This window comes from Microcaecilia unicolor, chromosome 11, assembly GCF_901765095.1.
Source record: "Microcaecilia unicolor chromosome 11, aMicUni1.1, whole genome shotgun sequence".
NCBI classification, from domain to species: Eukaryota; Metazoa; Chordata; class Amphibia; order Gymnophiona; family Siphonopidae; genus Microcaecilia; species Microcaecilia unicolor.
Genome location: NC_044041.1, coordinates 183795233 through 183811472, shown reverse-complemented (window position 1 = coordinate 183811472; position 16240 = coordinate 183795233). Strand labels below are relative to the sequence as shown.

Below are 16240 nucleotides of genomic sequence, written 5' to 3'. Positions count from 1 at the left end.
AGAGGGTCAGGCACAGAATTGTACAGTACCAGATCACAGTGGCCCTCCAAAAGTCTGCATGAAAGGATACGTTTTTCAAACTGGATCTGAATTTTTTTTGTAAGACAGCTTGGTGCTAAGAGCTAAGGGCAGTGCTTTCCAAAGAGTTGGTGCAGTAAAAAAAATAAATAAAAAGAAGCTCTTTGTCTAGTATACTTAAGACAACCTCAGAAAACTGCAGGGATAGACAGGCAACAATCTTGGGTAGATTGAAGGGCTCTGGATGTATTTATTTATTTATTTGTTACATTTATATCCCACATTTTCCCACCTGTTTGTAGGCTCAATGTGGCTTACATAGTACCGGAAAGGCATTACAGACTCCGGTGTAAACAGATACAAAGTGATGTTGTGATAAGATAAAGTTCATGTGGCACAGCGACACTATGGAATCGTACAACGGAAGAGTTGTGTTGTGTCCATTACGTTGGATGGGGTATATGGTGTAATCAGAGGCCAGGTAAAGTGGGTTACTAGTATAAAGTGCCTTATGTGTTAAAATCAAAATTTTAAATTGCTCCCTGAAGAGTATGGGAAGCCAGTGATAACAACAAATTAAAAGGGCACGAGATAGGATTCTAATGGAAGTATTTTAAGCAGGATACAGCTAAGGCTAGAATAGGCTATATTACAGTAATGAAGCCATGTGGGTATGACAACATAAAGGAGAGTCAAGTAGGCAGGTTTATCAAGAAGAGACCTGGGGTCTAGAAAGCTCCTTGACAACATTAGCTTTGGACAGTTTTTATACTGGTCTAGTAAATGGTAGCAAAACCTAGAAAGAATTCAGAAGTAATAAAGACGCACATCCATCCACAAACAATGTAACAAAAGTGCAAACAACAGATACAAACAAAAAATCAAATCAGCCTAGAATCTGTAGGCATATATTCTTTTAGTTCCAAATAGATGTGCCAATAGCATGAGGACTACTATCACATACTAAGTAAATACTATATCACTCAAAGTGAGAAGTTTTCAGTCTAGTTTACAGGATATCCACAATGAATATGCATGAGATAGGTTTGCCTGCACTGCTGTCATTGTATGCAAATCTATCTCATGCATATTCATTGTGGATATCCTGAAAATCCAACTAGTTGGGAGGTTTTTAAAAATCAAGTTGAAAAATGCATCTCTAAGCACTAGTACATAGGTATAATCATGTACCACGATGTCCAATTTCATTGAAAAAAAAAAAAAACCCCTACAGATTTAATTTCTAGAAAATCTAAATCCTTAATTGCTTCATTTAAAATAGTGTGAAATGAACACAAACCATGTATTGAGATTTTCTTTTGAATAAAATGGAGTGAATACCCATACCAAACATGTTTTCCAGATGAAGTATCAATAGAAATCAAACAAAATAAAACATGGAAAATAAAATAAGATGATACCTTTTTTATTGGACATAACTTAATACATTTCTTGATTAGCTTTCGAAGGTTGCCCTTCTTCCTCAGATCGGAAATAAGCAAATGTGCTAGCTGACAGTGTATATAAGTGAAAACATTCAAGCATTACTATGACAGTCTGACAGGGTGGGAGGAGGGGGGTGGGTAGGAAGTATGCATGGGGACATCAAAGCATATCATTGATATTCTAACAGGATGGGTGTGGATAGGTGAGGGGTGGGTGATCAACAGAGACATACAGCTTTATGGTTTATAATGGGCTAGGAACCCCAGATCCTTGTTAAGTCCTTTCTGTTGGGTGTTAAAATATTCAATCATTCTGACTTCAAAGGTCTTACGTTCTTGTATGGTTTTAAAGTTACCTTTCAGGATTCTCACTGTGAAGTCACTGGTACAGTGTCCTGATCCTGTAAAATGTTGACCAACAGGCGTGGGAACCCTGCTGGCACCAGTATTGTTCATATTATTTTCTTTTCCATGTTTTATTTTGTTTGATTTCTATTGATAACCTTAAGAGTGGACTAACACAGCTACCACACTCCTCTACTTCAGATGAAGTATGAAACAGTCAGTGACCTGACATCAGCTGTGTTTTGAAATGATGGTGCCTTGCTTCTCACAAACTTATCATAGTGCCAAAATCACATCAATTAGGTAGAGTTACAAAAAAAAACTTAGATAATATGCATTTTATATGTAATACTGCATGTTATTTTGGCAATTAACAAGTGAGTTATCAAATGACAAGGCCATATTTGCAGCACAACAATGATAATATGTTCTTGTAGAAACAGAAACAAAGAAATATGAAGGCTGATAAAGGCCATGTGGTCTATCCAGTCTACCCTTCCATGCCATCTACTGGCCTTTCCCAAGCATTCTTGAAATCAGATAATCTTCATCTCGACCACCTCCATTGGGAGTTCCATGCATTCATCACTATCCATGAAGAAGTATTTCTCTAAGTTACTCCTGTGTCTGTCCCCTCTCATTTTCATCCACTGCCCCCTCATTCCAGAGCTTCCTTTCAACTGGAAAAGACTCACCTCCTGTGCATTTATGCCACAGAGGTATTTAAATTTCTCTCTCATATCTCTCCTCACTTGCCTTTCTTCCAAAGTATACATAATGAGATCTTTAAGACTGTCCCCATACACTTTATGATGAAGACTACTGACCATTTTAGTAGCTGCCCTCTGAACCAACTCCATCCTGTTTATATCTTTTTGAAGGTGCAATTTCCAGAATTGTACATAGTACTCCAAATGAGGTCTCACCAGAGATTTACAAAGGTGCATCACCTCCTTTTCCCTGCTTGCCATTCCTCTCCCTATGCACCCAAGTATCCTTCTGGCTTTTGCTGTCACCTTTTCTACTTTTTTGGTCACCTTTAGATCATCACATACAATCGCCCCCAAGTTCTACTCCTCTTTTGTACACAAAAGTATTTCACCCCTAAACTGTGCCACTCCCTTGGGTTTTTTGTACTTTAACACCGGCTGCATTATTTGCAAATACACTGTCAGTGTGTGCACTGTGTTTTTCCCATGCCAGTTTATGAAAGCTACAGCTGCTCAGCGGTAGTGCTGTTAGTCAGGTGATGGGTACTTATCCTCTCTCTTTCTGTCTGGCAATAACTACCTGCTATGCTTGAGACATTTCAAGTACTGATATTTGTTTTCAGTATCTTGTTCTCAGTGTGATCCAGTTTCCCATTTCCCCCCTGTAGTTTGTTCCTTTTTCCTGAGTGCTTGCTGGGAAAGTCTGCTGTTTTGCCCCACAGTTTACTGTTTGTCCATCATGGTTTTGAGTTAACAGAGAAGAGTAGCAGTGTATGGAAGGTGAGAGAATAGAGAGTGGAAAGAGCAAGGCTAGGGAGGTAGATGAATGGTGTAAGTGGTGGTAAGGATAGCTGTTAAAAGGGACAGAAAAAAAAGGGACCAGAGAAATACTGGAAACAGCAGAAATGCCGAGTGCCAAGGGAAAGGAGGGGAGTTTGAGAAAAGTAGGGGGAGTGGGGAGGAGGAAATGCAGCATCTCCAGGAAGGAGCCTCATGATAAACCACAAACAGGCAAGCACCAGAGCTGCCTAACGGACCTTGGCCAGTCTGAATGCTCAGATACTAGGGGAGAGCTTCTGCCTTTGGGACTTCAATGGGAGACAGAGCTGCAATGACAATGACATGCCATGCAGCATATGCAACAAACCATGGACCGCCATGCTATCACAATGTTGCAGGACTTGACTCAAGGCTGTAGTGAGCAATCAGAATACTACTATTCGTTTGGCTGTTCAGTCTCAAATGTCCTCAATCTCGTAAATACCCTCCACCACCACAGCTGGCACTCCTGTGGAGAGTTTCAGAAGACCATTAGGGGTCAATCTTGAGGCTCAAGAGAGCCCTCAGTAAAGAGGTGTTGAGGACAGCCCCCACCCCAAAAAAAGAAAAGCATCTCCCTCTCCTTGCCCACATTATTACAGGTTCAATGGCTTGTGAACAGTTCACTGTGCTATAGTGTTATGCATGATTATTATTGCCATCTTAATAGTACTGTGAAGTATTTCAGGTCAAACGGTTTGGCAGAGGAAACCAGTATATAAGCATAACATACCTAATGCTATCCACCCCCTCCCCCTACCCCCACCCTCAAAAATGAACAATCTTATGGAGGACCTGAGAATCATAAATGACAGGATGCCATTCACCACGTGGCTGGTTGAGAAAACAATACTTGCCTTAAAGAGTTGTTCTTCACGCTTGGGTGCTTGCTGGTCACAACTGGTGGAGTTCTGGCCACAAGGTTTCCCATTTCAGGCTGAATCTGAGTGTTCTGCAAGACAAAGGTAAACAAACATGTATTGTGTCATGGCTGAATGCCCCCTCCACAGATTAAACTAGATAATTAACATACAAGGAGCCCCCAGACCACAGTTTTATTGATGATAATCTGAAGTGCTTTATGATACTATCACCAGGCCTGACTTTCCTCTCCAGCCATAAAGGTGGAAGGGTCAACAGCAAGCTGTCAGTCATCATAATCTGGAGTGTGTCAAGATATGGGCTTTACCTATTATCCCAGAGCCCATGAGTGTCTTTATTGTACACCACTCTGACAGTCTGAATTAACTCATAATCGGACGACAGTGGGTGCATGGAACTCGGAGGGCACGGGACGAAACGGGGGGGGGGGGTCCTGAGATGAGGGGGGGGAGGGAGAGGGGGTCCTGAGATGAGGGGGGATGAGGAGGGGGAGGGGAGGAGGAAGGGGGAGGGGTGCCTGGAACTCAGAGGAGAGGGAGGGAGGCAGGTGGGGGGGGGGGCGTGGAACTCGGAGGGGAGGGGGGCTGGAACTCGGAGGAGGGAGGGAGGGGGCCCTGGAACCTTGCTAGTGCCCGTTTCCTTTCTGTAGGAAACGGGCCTCTTTTACTAGTAAAAGATATATACTACTGCTACTACTAATAATAATGACTGCTAAGTCCAAAAGCCAACAAACAGACCTGCTTTTGGCTGTTTTCTCCCCCTCATCCAACATATACCCATGTGAGGAATAAGAATGCTATAGCTCCTCTCCCTGTAACCCTGGCCACATCTAGCACTGGCAGCTGTGCAACCAGCTGGTCCAAGCTGTTGCATCTTCAAAGCCCCCACACTTTGATCCTGTAGGGACTGGCTGCTAATTCCAATGGTTTCAATTTCAGGTCACCCTCTTTCACTGAATGTTTGTAATGACCTGTGAATACAGGTAATGCTTGAAAGAGACAACAGAGCTATGACATGGTATCCAGTGACACAATGGAGAGGATGCATTAGTGGTTTGTTAAGGATCACAGCCATAAGTAAGTCCGACAAGACGGTGTTATTAAAGACATATCTGACATTCACATGTAAAGTACTCCTGGATTAGTCAAGAGGGAACCAGCTACCAATTGCAATTCTTTCCTCTTTCAGTTCAGGGTTGATACAATTGTGCATCCTGCACTACTTATGTCAACCTTTAAATTCTTGTACTTTGAGACACCCCATGCCCACTCCAAACATCTGAAGAACATTTAAACCCATCAAAGTATGCACTCCATTATAAAGCAAGAGGCCTTGTACATCTAAATTGTACCTCGTTTCTGCTGGTGTGATAATTAGAACAACAAATATCAGCTGCCATCTTCTGCAACTTGGGAATTCATAGTGCTAATTATTCCTTGGGGTTGGTTGCAACTCTACCCAAGAACTCTATTCCTGGGATTCATTCTGGGTTGAAGGCATTCAAGGGCCTGTTCATAGACTGGCATGTGCAGGCTGGGTGAAGGTTGACTAAATATGTGCCTTTAGAAGTTCACAGCATGATGCTGGTGTGGACAAAGCCAGTCTAAATAGGAGCCTCTTCCATCTAGCCTTAGAATAGTCATATTGGCTACTTGTGAACAGATGGAGGTCAGAATACTGTGTGCGACTATTTGTTTGACAGAGGTCCAAACATGAGCCTTTAGGCTCCATCCTAGAGAGCCATAGATCATGAGTCAGAGCAATCTGGTCAGGGCACAGGCCTTGCAGAGCAAGACTGATGATTTGGTGGGCCCTAGGCAAACAAGCATGCTGGATCTCCCACTACAACATTAACAAATTCTTAAATCCATACAAATATATGACCACTATTACATTAGCTCCTACCTCATTCCTTTGCATCATTAGATAACCCCCCTCCTTGCCAAAATCATCATCCCATCCTGCCTCTCCAGTAGGCAGGAGTCAGTGAGCAGTACTTCCCACATGCTGCTTCCTCCTCATCGATCAACTTTTCTCTGCAGGTAGAACCAGTGGGTCTTGCAAGGCTATGTTGTGTACCAAATGGTTTCAAGTAGAGAAAAACTGGCTGCAGCCTAGAGCCAGACTTCTGTGGGTGGCAATGGCTCTGGCCTGTTCCCACTATTTTTTCAGCCAGCAACTGACTTACCAAATGTCTAAATTGAGAATCACCGAGTTACACATCTGACAGGACGTACTTTGCCTGCGTATTCCTGCCCTGATAAAGAAATCCAAACATGGCTACCAGCTTTAGGGCACTGTGTTGAAGGTATGCCCATACAACTTGAAAGACTATGGGTTGGCCTGCCTCTTGCCTGAAAATCTTCCTGAAGCCCACTCATAGGATAGGACATTACTCACTGAGCAGGCACCTATCCCAATATTGTCTCTCCTCACGCAGTCTGAACACAGCAGACTGATAAAAGATGGAGTGGTGTGATACCTGGGAACCTTGGCACCGTATTGGTTATGACTACTTGGGCATCACACACTGCCTGCACATTGATCGAATGGTATACTTTTTTTTTTACACCATTGCCTTTTATTTACTTATTTAATTGTATGTTATTGTTTTATTTTGTTTTACTTTAGGCCCTGAGTCAGGCACTTTGCCGAAACAGGGTGCCGTGTCGGGCATTATTAATAAAGTTGTTATTACTATTGTTCCGTCTTCCTGGTGTCATTTGACGTGCCTTGCTGGTCACACTACTCCTTGTTTTGGACCTAATTCTCAAATGCTGACATGTGGCAGAAATATTAACTGATATGTCTGTGATGGTGATCGATGGCTTTGGCAATGTGCATGATGGCTGGTGTATATCATCAGTGGTTAACAATCCAGTTCTTGGGATACACCCAGTCACAATGTTTAGGATATCCACAATTGATATGCATGAAACAATCGTCATTGTTTGCAAATCTATCTTATGCATGCATATTCATTGTGGCCAGCTTCAAAACTAGATTGGCTGGATGTGTCCCAAAGACTAGGTTGAGAACCTCTGAGGTACTTGAATGCAATCTTACATTTCATTGGCATGTACCATGACAGAAATTAACATTACTCTTATGCTAAAGTAGGTAGGATATGATAATCAATCAAATTTACTTGTACTTCCTTCTAGACTTGATACATAATATACACAGACAACATATTTGAGGTGCACTTGGAAGTTCTTTTTAATTATGTTAGTATCACCTACAAGAAATGGTACTATTTATCTTTTGGCCACATTTTCTAGGTCTAATTGTATCTCTCGGTATTTGATGATCTTCTGTCTCTCCATACATTAATAGAGAATAATCATTTGGTACTGACACTTCCAATAGCAAAGATTTTCTTGTGTTTTTTTCCCCTTTACCACATCTAGCTTTCTTGTGTCAAGCAGCTGGTATGAGAAAGCTCCAAGTGTCCACAACTTCTTCATTCCTTGCAATTCACTCAGGGCCAGGGCCCCAGTATTTCTCTTGTACTGGAACGTTTAGTGTTTACAATTTACAGTAGATGAACAAAGCTGCCTGGCAATGAAATGTAAGATGCTTTCCAGTTTTGTGATAAATCTGAATTTGGTCAGTTTTCTGGGGGACAGGGGGTAGGTTGGGTTTGAATGTGATGGTATTATGATTATTTGTGTGCATGAAACAGTGGAAGGTTGATGGAAACCCATCATGATTCTATACACCACTACACTCACCCATTATGAAGGTGGCTTGCATAAATTAAATGATGAAGGATGTGATGATGTAAAAACACGTATATGTACAGTTTGTATAAGTGAGTGATGGTTTATAGAAGTATGACAGTATGTCCAAGTCAGGGGCTCTCAACCTAATACAGGCTGTGAGGACCAGAGACTGGAGGCTGGGATATAGAAGTGATCCCTTGTTCTGTGTGATGAGGGTCAGGAAACACTCCAATCTCCACGGTTCTTCAGAGGATAACTCCAGAAGAAGAGGGAACACCAGATCTGCCAGGGCCAATATGGTGCGATCAGAATCATGGTCCCGCGGTCTTGCTTGAGTTTCAGCAAAGTCTACCCCATGAGAAATTTGGGAGGATATGCATACAGAAGACCTGTCCCCCAATGAAAGAGGAAGACATCTGATGCTAGTCTGTCATGGGTTTGGAGCCTGGAACAGAACTGATGGACTTTGTGATTGGACCGAGTGACACAGAGATCCACTGAGGGAGTGCCCATTCTCAGATCATCTTGCAAGCAATGCCCATGTTGAGTGACCACTTGTGCGGTTGTATGACCCTGCTCAGTATGTCGGCCAGGCTGTTGGATTTGCCTGCCAGGTAAGTAGCTTTGAGGAGCATTCCATGCCATACTGTCCAATGCCACATCCCTACAGTCTCCTGACACAGAGGGCATGATTCAGTGCCCCTCTGCTTGTTGGTGTAGTACATTGCAACCTGATTGTCCATTTGAATGAGTACAATTTGGTTGATCAGCCAATCTCTGAGAGCCCTTAGAGCATTCCAGATCACCCAGAGCTCCAGAAGGTTGATGTGAAGACCTGTCTCCTGGGCTGACCAAGGCCTATCTAAACAAGCTCCCCAGCCCAGATGGGATGCATCTGTTGTCAGCAACTTCCAGGCTGAGGAATTTGGAATGAGAGTCCCCAAGTCAAACTGGATCGAATAGTCCACCAAAGCAGAGACTGAACCAGCTGTGCTGGCACTCAGATGACATCTTTCAAGTTCTCCATGGCCAGACACCATTGTGAAGCTAGGGTCCACTGGGCAGTTCTCATATGAAGATGTGCCATGGATGCCTAACAACCTCAACATCTGCCAAGCTGTGACCTGCTGACTGGTTCAAACTTGAGTGGCAAGGGCAACAAGAGTGTCTGCCCTGGCACAGGGAGAAAAGCTCATGCTTGCTTGTGTATCTAGCAGGGCTTCAATGAACTCTAATTGCTGGACAGGGAGTAGATGGGACTTAGGGTAGTTTAAAACAAACCCTAGTAGCTCCAACACCCGGATAGTTCTCCACATGGACTCCTGAGCACCATCCACTGACATGCTCTTTACCAGCCAATCATCCAGATAGGGGGACAAATGGACTCCCAGTCTGCGTAGCAACACAGTCACTTGGTGAAGACCCTGGGAGCTGACACAAGGCCAAAAGGCAATATGTAGTAGTGGAGGTGATGTGTTCCCAGCTGAAATCGAAGATACTTCCATGTCACAGGAAGTATTGGGATGTGAGTATAAGCATCCTTTAAGTCCAGAGAGCATGGGAAGAAGGGTGCCCAGAGAAACCATTCTGAACTTTTCTCTGACCATGAATTTGTTCAGGGCTTTAGATCTAGGATGGATCACATCCCCCCGTCTTCTTTTCCACAAGGAAGTATCTGGAACAGAATTCCTTCCTTTCTTCCCCTGGTGGGCCATGCTCGACCTCAAGGGCCTTCAGAAGGGCAGAGAGTTGTGCTGAGAGCTGAAGTGATTTGCTCTCAGTAGGCAATCTGGTGGTCTCCATCACCAATGTAGGGCGTAATCGAGATGAACTATTTGAAGAACCCACCAGTTGGAGGTTACAAGGGACCACCTTTCTTGAAAAACTTTCAGCCTCCCCCTGACTGTCAAGTCATCTGGGACAGTGACTTTTACTGTGGCTATGCTCTGCTGGAGCCAGTTAAAAACTCACCCCTTGCTTGGACAGGGGAGCTGTCTGGGCCTTATGCACATGCTGTCGACAAGAAAGAGCACACTGGGGTTGAGACTGCTGAGGCTGGAAAGGAGCATACCTAAGTCTTTGACTTGCCCAAAAACCACCTGGATGAGGAGGTAGTTGCAGAAAGTGTCCAGCGGAAGAAAGTATCAATGATATCAGTGTGCTTCTTGATGAGGTCAGCGACCTCCTCCACCTTATCCCTCAAAAGACTATCCCCCTGGCATGTGGCATCTGCCAACCTCTGCTGGACCGCCAGGTTTAAATCAGAGACATTCAACAATGAGAGTCTGTGCATCGCTATACTTTGAGCAGAGATCCTGGATGCCACATCAAAATTGTCGTTGGTGCCCCTGGCCAAGAACTTGTGACATGCCTTCTGCTGCTTGTCCAACTGGCAAAGTGATTTGGCCTGTTCCAGTGGGAAAGAGTCTGCCAAATCAGATATACTGTGCTCCAAGGACCACAAGTACTGGCTCATGTAGAGCTGGTATAATTGTATATGGGAGATGAGCATAGAGGCATGATACATCATCCACTGAAAAGAATTCAGGGTTCTAGCTTTCCTGCCAGGGGGTGCCAAAGCATAGTCCCAAGAACTCCTGGTCCTTTTGACTGCAGATTATACCACCAGGGAAAGATGAGGTAACTGAGGCCTATGAAATCCAGGGAAAGACTGTATCTGGTACATGGTATCAATCTTCTTAGGGAGAACACGGGGGTGGATTCCTAGTTCTTCACTTGGGAATAGCAGCCACCATTTCCTTAACAAAAGATGGGAAAGAAAGGCTCTCAGGTGGAGACTTTCTCCTTCCCTGTGGAGGGAAGGGATCAGATGGGATGCCATAGGACTTCTCCTCCAAATGTACTGTGGATCCTCATTTGACCTCATAAGTGCTCCTCATCAGTGTCAGCCAGAACTCCTCATGGGAGAGCTGAGATCTAGCCAGCCTTGGCAAGTAGGAACTATATCCTCAAGAGGGGTGTTGAGGTGTTGGCTCCTGCCTCAACTCCAGCAGAGCTTCCTCCACCGACATTGAGAGAGTGCTGATACAGGCAGTACTGGTGTCAGAGACCTCACCACAAGCTGACAGCCATGCTGCAGCAGCAGCAAGAGGCATGGCAGATGCAAGCACCCCAGGTGCCGATGCACTCTGTTGTAACAGCCCCACCAAAAGCTCAGGGAACAAGGCCCGGAGGAGCTCACTGAGGGCCAACATCAGGAAAGGCTGGGGCGTCGGTGTAGAGACAGGCTGCTGAACTGTCAGGGTCAATGTGTGTGCCTAGCCCTGGCTGCATGGAGACCCACGAATCAGTACCTCTTATATGGAGGGGGCACAGTTCTCCCGGCGATGAAACTTCTTGGGTATCAGGCAATCCCTTGGCATCCTGGAGCTCCTGGTACCATGCACTGAGGGCAATCAATGCCAATGCTTTGGGCTTTCCCCAATGCTGGTCACTGATGTTCCTCGATGCCGACAAGGATGATGTTGAATCCTCACATCACCTCGGGGTTGGGTCCGATTCTGACAGGTCCTGTGGGGGGGGGGGGGGGGGCTGCATAATGGCCGGTGTCGAGGCAGGTGGAGAACTACTTGATGCAGGTCACTCCTAGTGTCTAAGTGCCTTGCAGCCATGCAGACCAATGCACCAGATGCCGATACAACTCTCGACACCGATGCCAATCCCGATGTCGAGGCTTCAGACCTGGCTCCAAAAAGTTTTTCTTGTTGAGCCTTTCTGGCCAGCTGAGTTCTTTTCTTCATACGAAGACAAAGAACACAGCTAGAATGGATATGCTCAGGCCCAAACACTGAAGATACCAAGAATGGGTGTCTTTGCCAGAGATGGTCCTATTGCACCGGATACAGTGTTTGAAGTCACTGGGAACCTTCAATGACATGGAAGGAAAAACAAATCAAAGGACTCAATAGTGCTGAAAAATAAGGGCAAGCACTAGAAAAAAGATAAAGAGAACCCGACCGGAGCTTAGGCCTAAGTGTGGCCTACTGAGCATGGTAAAACAAAAACTCCCTACATTCATTCCCTTCTACACTTAATCCCTCCTATTACTTCTTACTTATTCATTAACCACATTATTATTATGTTTTCTACAATTTTTCTTTTTTACTTGTTACTATGCGCATTGAGCCTGCCATGTGTGGGAAAGCGCGGGGTACAAATGTAATATCATGCTACAATAAATAAATAAATAAATAAATAAAACAAAGGAAACTTAAAAGAGGGAAAAATAACCTAAACCATAAGGGAAAAAAAGGAACCCTGAAAAAGAACAGGGCAAATTAAACGATAAAAGAACTGGGAAGGCACAAAGAAATCCTGAACCGAGCTGTGAGGAACAGTATAAATGATGTCCTGTCCTCGCTGCGGAAAAAAGAGAACTTCGGTCCCGCGTTCTTGCAGCAGGCAGGAAGGTACTCACACATGCGTGGTGGAATTGCAGCACACGCTCTTAAAGTCCTGTAAAGCTTTTTCAAGCTCTGGATCAGGCAACACGCATTGCGTTCCACATGTGAGAATTATTGCTTGTCCTCGGAGAAATTTAAAATTTATGGCTGAGTGGCCAGTTGATCTTGGAAGAACAGTGAGATTCAAGAATGAAATATTTCTACCAAGTTATTGAAGAGGTCCTTAGCCTATAACTTTTTAAAGGTATGAAATATTGTATAGATGGTATTATATTCCAGAATGAATACAGAATAAAAATCTATTAGTCTCAGCAGTGGTGGAACTAGGACCAAATGACCACCGGTGGAAAAAAAATGGGCCCCTATAGAATCGTTTTTCCCAAGGTAGTGGGGACTGGGAGTAGGGGGAGGAGATCCCTTTACAGCTCCAGTAACCAAACCTTATAAAAAAAACACATGCCAGACCTATATAGAAAACCTGCTATAATAAAGCAGCACCAATATCCATGACTTGAATAGCAAAAATCCTACTTATTAAAGGCAGCTCTAGATGTCACCTCAGTAATGCCAACACACAATCCCTCCCCTGCAAAACACTGCGCACAAACTTATGCAAAAACACATTCAGAACCTTACCATACCATAACAGCATTAACTCCCAGCAATAACCTTATCCATGAAAAAAGGCAGCACTGGAAATATTATACTGGGCCCTAAAACACCAATATACCACCTGGTGAGAAAACAGAACAAATGGACTGCTACAAAATCTCTACACAAAAACTACATGCTAGCAGAATACTGCATTTTGGTCGCATGTGCAAACAGACAGACCCTCAACAAATATGAAACAAGGGCCACTGATAAGAGATATGAAGGCAAAAAACTGAACTAGAAACTAAAAAGTCAGAAACTGCTGGATGGCAGCCTGGTTGGCAATTGCTGAATGTTAGAAACCTAAAGAAACTCTAAGCTTGAATCAGGTATTACACAAGATGGACACCTTATATTTAATGACTTAACTTGCAGCAATGCGCCAAAGTAAGCTAGAAAGGATTAAGAAGGGGTAGGTCCAATTTGAATAATGGAAGCAAAAAGAGGGTCTTTACATGCATTTATAAAGTATGTTTTTGTTTCTACAACCTACTTAGCAGCTTCCTGACAGCATGACAGAATTGCATTTGAGAAACAGATTTGAAAGACAGGCAGGTACAGAGGTGTGAGGGTGATGTAATGGGACTAGAGGACAGGGGCACTTGGAAATGCAAAAAAAACAAGAAAGGTTTTTGCCTCTGTATTGCTCTGCTTAGATGTTTGTGAAAAGAACCCCAGTATGGTGTTATTTGTTAGAAGTTTAAATAAAAAGTTCTAAAAACAAAGAATATGCAGTAGATAAATTTGCATGCGCTACCTCCATTCCATGTAAATATCTCTCATGCATATTCATTGTTGATATCCTGAAAACTTGACTGGCCAGTTGTGCCTGAGGGCTAGCTTGAGAACCCCTGATCTAAGTGGTAGGCATGTGTGCCCATGCTCTGAATGTAATAATATGTGGTAGCACAATGGTGTGAATACAATAGTCTGTGTGTGAAGGAGACTGAGTTCCTTGAATTTCGATCTAAGGATGGTGAGCACCACACTAGGACGACATTTACCTGGTCTGTCCATTAATTTAGTCCATGATTTCAATAAAACAATCAATTCTTTTTTTTTCTGCTTTAGGATATGGTCACCTACTATTTGAATCTAACCTATTCTAACTTGGCAGCCCCAAGATGGGAGAAGGAATATCGGCTGACAGAAGCTTTTAAGGTCCCTGATGGCTCCACCAAATCCATGCAGACGGTTCTGGACAAAATAGCTACCGATAAGTGCTACCTGCAAAAGTACTATGAGTACAACTCTGTCCGCTACGATCTGGTGGACTGTGATATGAACTGCAGAGCTGACCATGTTTGTGCCATCAGGGAAGTTGATTTTACAAAATACGAGTCTTGTATCATACAAGAAAGCTCCTCCACCAGTCTCACTGTGCAGCTGCCTCTCTTAATCTTCCTGTTGACCTGCTTCTTTACCTTTCTATAGCCTATGCTATCTTCTCTCTTTACACCTCCTGCAAACTAAAAACACAAAGCAAATGTCCCATGAAACTAGCAACACTTCTAAACATGTGAGGATAAGCAGGACCAGATATAGGCACAGGTACGTTCCTTCGGTGCCAGATCCTTAGAGATGCTGGAACATGACAGCTATTCCTATTTTAAAATCTGGATCTACTGCTCCATCACTTTCTTGTGTAGTGCGGCCAACTGACAACAGCAGCAACAATTTCTGGATGGAAATCCATCACAGGACAATTGAGCCTTCATGTGCAAATAGGCCCTGCAGAACCCCACCTCTTGCATAGGCTTCCATGGAGGTAAGACACCTGTGCTGGAGGAGGGGATGGGGCTGATTCTGAAGTAAGAGGCAGATAGGGATCTAGCAGAGGGTAATAGACTGACCACTCAGATAATTTTTTTCTTTTGGGGAGGGGGGGGGGGGGGTCCCTTCTCCCATCATTGTGTACAAGGGCCTACGTGTTAAATCTGGTGCAAAATACCATGCATAAACACAGTACTTTTCAACGTCAAACCTATTGAAAATGAATGAATCTTTATCATATCAAGATCATTTTCAACAGGTTACATCCTAAGACCATGTTCCTCCCCCCTCTCCCCAGACAACAGTTTTATCAGCTCACCAGCAGGCAAATTATTGTGCCTCTGGGTTTAACCAATGCTTAAGTGCTTTTCTGTCTTCCCCAAAGGGTATTAAAAACAATTTGTGGAAAAATCAAGCATTTTGATTGGTCATGCATTATGTCAATATCCATGGTAAACACTATTGGTAAAAAAGATTTAAAACTGATGTTATAGTACTTTCTCTCTCACTGAGAGTTACAGCATTTGGGACAGATAAAAGAATATGTTTACCTGTCAAAATGCAAAACAAGGGCTAAGTAGTTAGGTAGAGATGATACCATTAAAAAACTAACATAGATTCTATATAACTCTCCCAACTTTTTTTTTTTTTTTGGGGGGGGGGGCTTTAGCATTTATATAGTATGTTTTTGTTTGTTTCTACAACCTACTTAGCAGTTGCCAGGGATAATTTGCAATCTTTACTCTTTGTCTGCTCTTCCTTTAAAGTCACCTTGCCTCTCTACTGGGACAGGACGCCCTAGCTTCCCTGTTTTGATAGTATCCTTCAAATCATGCACTCCTGTCAATTTAAAAGCTGGATAAGAGAAGACAGGCTCAGAGAAATAATTGCACCTTCTTGCAAGAGGTCCATAATCTCTCTTGACAAAATGATAAAGGGAAGAGAAATGAGGCTTGATATACCGCCTTTCTGTGGTATTTTGCAACTACATTCAAAGCGGTTTACATATATACAGGTACTTATTTTATACCTGGGGCAATGGAGTGTTAAGTGACTTGCCCATAGTCACAACAAGGAGCTGCAGTGGGAATTGAACCCAGTTCCCCAGGATCAAAGTCCGCTGCACTAACCACTAGGCTACTCCTCCATTATCAAAACCAGTATGGCAGGATTTGCCATGTTGCATATATATTTAATAAAATATTTAATTGTTTTACATTTTACAAGTAAAACTTCAGTTCACATATCTCTGGGTTCTACTGCAGTGCTTCTCTTTGCCTTCCCCTGAATTACAGTAAGGTCAGGTCACCGATCTGCTGTAGCCTATAGCACTATAACAGACGTGTAAAGATGGGCTGACACCCATCAGATATGATCATTTTAGCCCAGCACAGTCTCAAAAACACCAGCAATTTTGTCTTTAAAAAATGCATAAAATATATGAT

The 16240-nt window shown here is 43.4% G+C and overlaps 1 protein-coding gene across 2 annotated transcripts in view; it reads left to right on the top strand.

Moving 5' to 3' along the window:
* The window catches only part of SMPDL3B (sphingomyelin phosphodiesterase acid like 3B), a 55839-nt gene extending 40050 nt beyond the window's left edge, over positions 1-15789 (top strand). For both annotated transcript variants that reach the window (XM_030217562.1, XM_030217563.1), the window contains one exon: positions 14094-15789. In XM_030217562.1, coding sequence (XP_030073422.1) covers positions 14094-14456 — 363 coding nt within the window. In that variant the 3' untranslated portion in view covers positions 14457-15789. The remainder of the gene's footprint in view (positions 1-14093) is intronic.
* The last annotated feature ends 451 nt before the right edge of the window (positions 15790-16240 follow it).